Source organism: Varroa jacobsoni, unplaced genomic scaffold, assembly GCF_002532875.2.
Source record: "Varroa jacobsoni isolate VJ856 unplaced genomic scaffold, vjacob_1.0 scaffold_1018, whole genome shotgun sequence".
Classification (NCBI taxonomy): Eukaryota; Metazoa; Arthropoda; class Arachnida; order Mesostigmata; family Varroidae; genus Varroa; species Varroa jacobsoni.
This window is the reverse complement of record NW_019213920.1, coordinates 19,919-25,928: the sequence shown is the minus strand read 5'-3', so window position 1 is coordinate 25,928 and position 6,010 is coordinate 19,919. Positions and strand designations below refer to the sequence as shown.

General features: G+C 34.8%; 2 protein-coding genes across 7 annotated transcripts in view; one reads left to right on the top strand and one right to left on the bottom strand.

Annotated features, from left to right (window-relative positions):
- LOC111265838 (uncharacterized) overlaps positions 1 to 1,816 on the bottom strand; it is a 9,806-nt gene extending 7,990 nt beyond the window's left edge. The window contains exon 1 of one of the 3 annotated variants that reach the window (XM_086970658.1): positions 1,616 to 1,816. The gene's annotated coding sequence lies outside the window, so the exon portion shown is untranslated. Of the gene's footprint in view, positions 1 to 1,540; positions 1,560 to 1,615 lie in introns of those variants that run through there. The other 2 variants (XM_022842799.2, XM_086970659.1) reach the window with 2 other exon arrangements.
- A 64-nt stretch (positions 1,817 to 1,880) lies between these two features.
- Positions 1,881 to 6,010, top strand: part of Rad17 (Rad17 checkpoint clamp loader component) — a 19,301-nt gene continuing 15,171 nt past the window's right edge. Inside the window, exons 1-3 of one of the 4 annotated variants that reach the window (XM_022842784.2) lie at positions 1,893 to 2,117; positions 2,736 to 2,919; positions 5,741 to 5,999. In XM_022842784.2, coding sequence (XP_022698519.1) covers positions 5,747 to 5,999 — 253 coding nt within the window. In that variant the 5' untranslated portion in view covers positions 1,893 to 2,117; positions 2,736 to 2,919; positions 5,741 to 5,746. Of the gene's footprint in view, positions 2,118 to 2,735; positions 2,958 to 5,740; positions 6,000 to 6,010 lie in introns of all 4 variants that reach the window. The other 3 variants (XM_022842782.2, XM_086970657.1, XM_022842783.2) reach the window with 3 other exon arrangements.

Below are 6,010 nucleotides of genomic sequence, written 5' to 3'. Positions count from 1 at the left end.
TGTATATATATATATAAATGTATCACGTACAACTTCACGTTGTGAGTCAAAGATGGAAACTTTTTAATGAAGCCTTTTTAAAAAAAAAAGACATTAAAGGGCATATTAAACATTCTAAACCAAGAGTATTTAAGGACAACCAGACTAATCACGGAATAACTTCCTCACTAACAATATGTTCCGTTATCACTTCAATATAATTTACACATTTTAGACCTTGACACAAATATTACATATGTCTCGTATGCCAACGTTTCATCTTTGTCCTCAGCCTGACAGCCAACTTGAGACCTCTTGTATAGCTTGGGTGTCTTTGATTAAAAGCCAAGATATTGCTTTTTCCTTATTCATACGAACTTCCATTTCTCTAAACATGTCCGGGGTCATCGGCCAGGGTTCTCACGCAATCGCAATCGTTTCCGATAGTTGATTTTTAAAAACTGTGCTGTACAATGGAATTGCTGTCTTAATGAAAAGTCTCGTAGCCCTGTGAGCACTACTGCCCGAGCTTGATTAGACCGAATTGATAATTCAAAGGATTAATTCAGTTTCAAATTTGGTTCTTAATTGTAGACCCCTGAACTACAGATAACTGTAAACAATAGATCAGTTTGTAAATACATTGGCGTTTTACTAGTTGTTATAATGATGGTGGAACATTGTCTACAGTTAACCTGCATTGATATTGAAATTATAATCTCTGGAGCGTTCATAAATGTTTCCGTTAACTTTTTTCTTTTTTAACCAATTATATGTATAATTAGGAGAAACAGAAGCTTGCAAATCATCCACATGAGCTCATCTAGTTCACAAAGACTCATAGTGCATAACATATACGAAAAATAGGAAAGTATCCAACAAACGAAACGCAGCTTGTAGATCCTATGTTTAGTTGTGCATAAAGTATCTTACCTACGTCAAAAATTCATTATCAACATACATAAGGATCGTTATAATGCGCAAAAACTTTGTTGACCTAATCTATTAAGAATGAAGTGTCACCTGCTTATCGTTATCATCTCATTTCTAAGCTAAACGCATTTATAGAAATACGTTATACAAGTTTACAGAGGGGTCTAAAAAGTGGCACAAGAAAATTAATGATTGTCTTATAAACTCGATAAAAATTTAAAAATGAAAGTTTACTGATTTAGCCGAGTGGTAATCGGCATTAAGTACAAAATACAAACTATGCTATGAACTTTTCATAGACTTTAACAAAATCCTATCTTAAAACTTCGAAAGTAACTAATTCAATTTTAACTTGTTATTTTTGATAAGAATGATCTGATTGAGAACTAACCATGTAATGGTATCATGCGGAAGATAACAAATAATACAGAAGATCATAGTCTCAAAAGAAATCGATAACATTTGAAAAATGGCCTATCTTTGGTCGCCATCAATAAGGTACCCTTTTCAGTTTCGCAGCCTAGAAGTGAAGTCCTTGAACTGATTTCTTATGTCTGTTTGGCAAAAAAACATATGCCTACATTCAGAATCAAAAGAATTATGATTGCATGCCGTACACGAGCCATACCAGTTCGATGTTTGACTTGTAATGCTACAAATTAAGCAACCCGCAAGTGTGTATCTATGAAATGGCAGTACTCACTTAAACACATTCAGCCATTGTGAAGGGCAGTTCAGCTTTTCGCATTTTAGTAGTCTACTACTTCACAGTAAACCCATTATAACCAGTAACTGTTATATTAAACATTGAACCTTCCTATGCACCTGCACACCAAAATAGGGCATGGCACGACAAAGCTTCACCTAAGAGCAATTGTTTGATAGAAAACAAATCTGCTATATCGTTGAATGTTCTATTCCGTTGCCAGCTGAATGCGAACAGTGAGAAGTCAGCCGCATCGAACATCGTTTAACATCATCATGATCAGCAAACGTGGGAGAGTACAAACAAAAACAAAGTAAGATCCCGAAATGAACAAAAGTAGTTGTTATTAGCTTCATAAGATGTATTTCTCAAGTATGTGTTTTGCTCACATTTGAAGACTATATGATCATTAGCTTGGGTCGTGTGTGAGCGATACCAGAAATAAAGCAAGGAATTATTTACTGCTAAAATTTAGCTGCAGTGACTGCGGCTTGTGAAGGTAGGTTATCTCTTTGAATACCGCGTTCTTGAAGATACCATACAAGAAAGAGGAGTAATCTTTTCCTATTCTAATTTGAATAGGGTTAGATACAGATATTAGTGAAGAGTTTTTATTTTCTTCCATTGACTGGATACACATGTTCTCGTTAAATATAATTTTTTCGCTTCAAAGCGTTTGATTCGCCGAACGAGAGAACTCCGTAGGAGGGCAGTACACAAACTGTTTTATTAGAGATTGCCAGATACAGTATCAGTGCCAGCAAACAGTTAAAACAATTTCACGTAAGTGTCAATCCTAACATAAGCGGCCGCTCCTGACATAAGCGCTAATATGCTCGTTTGCTAAGATCTTTTCTAAGCCAATAAAGAGGTGTACATATTTACTTTTGTTGCTGAAAAATGTTCACAGACCTTTATAATATATACGTATCATATTATTTCTCCTTATTGTGTGAACTTGAACTTCTTACATCGCAGCAGGGTCACCAATTACTAAGAATGCGAAATGTATTTATGTGAACCCGTTATTTGAGTTTATCCTAGTCACATTAAACCTTACTAATGTATCACATGCATGTTTATTATTTGATTATGTGAAACATTTCTTCGTTTTCAGTTATCTGCATTTTTTCGAGAAGGAACACTTAACCCACAGCTCATGGACCTCACACGTGGCTTCCATACATCGATAAACAGAATTACATGAGACCTACAATGCTCTAACTTACCCAGTTTAAACAATATGCAAGTTCACATGAGAGAACATAGTTGCATTACGTGTCAGATCCGCGCAAAGAAATGTAGGGTTTACGGGCACCGTACACTTGAATCGTTTGCGGTAATTTGCTCGTTTTCAGCTAACAAAAACAAAGAAGTTGATCGTATATCAGGTTCCTTAAGAGAACATTGTGTTTTTGTGAAAGAAAAATTGAAAAATTAGTTGTGTAGTATGAAGTCGACCATAACGAGTGCTTACCTATTTAAGAACTTGTAAAAGTCTTCCCGAGTAGACCGAGGTCACACAACTATCGAGATAATATCGCGTTAACTACATACTATGTAACAATGGCGTATTATGTGCATTGTATAGCTAACAAAAACATTTAGCGTCATGAAGTATACTATTTTTATATTCGTATCAGCCCGTAACAGTTATTCTACCTGCCCATATCTTTTTGTACAGTCTCCTTTTTTAGAATGCGATTATCTTATTAATACCCATTTAACTGACAATTTTCTGGCAGGCTATCAGAAAAATTTTCATAAAAATGATTTATTTATATATTTAATCCAATATCTCTGAGGAGAGTGAATTAAAAAGTTGTGTAGAGTAATGCAGTATGCATGCTTAAGTTACATAAGATCACATTACAGTATGTAGATTACCATAGCATAAGCTACATGTTCACACTTATATATAACGTAAACCTGATGGTCCATATTTACTTCTGCCATAGATAAAGAAAGAAAATACATTTGTACGACAATTTTAACATAAAACTATTGTTAATATTGTTACCATTGTTATAATATAAATGTTTTAAGTCTCTTGGCTTAGTAAAGGTAAACTTGATTTCATTTGATTAATGTCTGTATATTAAAGGCACAGTCCTGAGGAAAGCATTGTCATTTATGACTATATCACAAACGCAACTTTTCTATACGAGTAGATAACTCTATTGTAAACGGTCAGTAGTTCACTCTGGTCCTACTACTCTGCGCTCAAAAGCTATCTTAAGGCATGCCATTAAAACTAGGGCCGGTTGACTCTGCAATAGCCTTAAAACAGTGAAGTGTATTGGAAAAAATTCAAGCGCACCTCGAGTTGCTGGATAATCAATCATGTGAGATTTCCTTTCTGGCTTCTGTAGATGATATAAAATTTTGGTCGATGAACGCACAAAAAGTTTGTTAGCTTTTATCCTCAAAAAAAGATTACTGCAAGTTATGACAGACTAGAAAATTTTATGCGCTTAATTGTGCAATAACGGCTCTATGGAGAGCTTATCTATCGCGAACCACTTTATACTTAGCAGTTTTTCGTGAAGACCCGTAGGTTATCTTATAATGAGCCCAATCTACCGAACAATACGAGGACAGTGAGATCACTGTTTTGACTGATTTGTCTGTAATAATACTACTTATTTATCCTATTCATGTCTACCATGTTAAATATTAGCAAAATCTGTTTTTGTAGTTTTTTTTTAAATCTACATTCTTAGTGGTCCATTTACCTGGCGATTATTTTGCTAGAACGTCCTGAATAGCTTTTATATATTTTTTAAATAATTTTCACAGCTCGCAATAGTATACACATTTAGAACTAGCAAGACTTTTATACAAGTTAACGTACACCTAACCTCTAGAGTATAAAATCTGAAGATTTGTGCTGTAAACAGGAAATACGCTTAACTATAATTGGGGCTTCAACTTATGTTAGCCTTCATTTCAACCTGCAGTCCCTAGATTGCTAAACCAAGACTAATTCTACCAGATCATTGTGTTTAGTACATCGATAAAGATTTTTTTAAATAAAAACAGTCCTCTGATTGAAGTAATACAACCATACTATTAAAGTTTTGAAAACAATTGTAGCATATTGCCTTTCTTGCGCCATTTCGCAACATCGTTAATTCCTATTTCAAGGCATCCATTATTGTACAGTATTTATAAGGTTGTAAAACGTAACGTAAAACGTGTAGTATCTATACAGCAGAATTGCTTTGTGCGGACCAAATCCCCATTGAAACTCTGTCTTAATTTTTTGTCTTATCGCCTTTTTGATCGCTTGTAGTTTGATCTCGTGTTGCTGCCTATGCCATTCAGTTTCGGCATGGATTCAATATACGCACCTGTAACTTTCACCGGCTGATGATATTTTAGTTTTGAATTATGATTACCTTATATTGGAATTGAAGCAACTCTTTTTGTTGGAAGAGTTATTAATTAAAAAGTAGACTCAGATTAAATGAACTTTTATGTAAAAGGCCAGATAGGTGTATTTTTTTTAATTTTCATGTCTTTCTACCTTCTCCACGAGTCGTTTTATGTTCCTACTGTCTACCTTTCAAGTGGTTTGACTTCATTTCACATCTACCGATTTTTCTGTGTTCGCATTCATTGTGTTGATTTATTTTCCCTTTAATGCTGTCTTTACCCCTTTCTAGTACTTCTCTCATTTGTTTATTTACGTTCCTTCCTTAGTTAGTGCTGCATTCCTTTTGGATATTATCAAGCGGCTCTGGTTTTTGTATATTCGACAAAATGTGTAGTATCTTTATATCCTTTGTGAACTTAAGCTTCTCGCTACACTATTTGTCATGTCCCGATTCCTTTTTCTCCTGAACACGTTCCCTTATTGGTTCTGATAAATGGCTGTTTGTTTGCTTCTTTGTGGCACACCCTACAGCATCTCTACCCGTTTAATAAGGCCGTTCGTCATTGCTTAACGATGTCGGCTTTATAGGTTCTATTGACCACCATATAGTCAGAATAGAGTGTTTTTGATGTGTACAATATGTCCACTTCATGATGATCAGTATACAGTACGATTTTATGTAAGAAGCTCATATTACAGAAATATAAAAATAATATTACAAAATGTTCGATTTTTACTTACAGTTGAAGATGTCAAGATGGGGATCGAGTTCACTTTTATGTACACCTAAGCCGGCTGTCAGCAAGAAACGAGGAGCCGAGTCGTTTGGAACTGCTGATAATCGTATTAAAAAAGTTAAAAAGCTTTCAGAAGATGGGACATGGTGTGAACGTTTTGAACCCCACAGTAGAGATGAGTTGGCAGTACATAAGAAGAAAATCGATGAGGTCAATGAGTGGCTGAAACACAACACTTTAGTTTCCGAATTGAAGAAAAACTCTGGTAGGTTATAT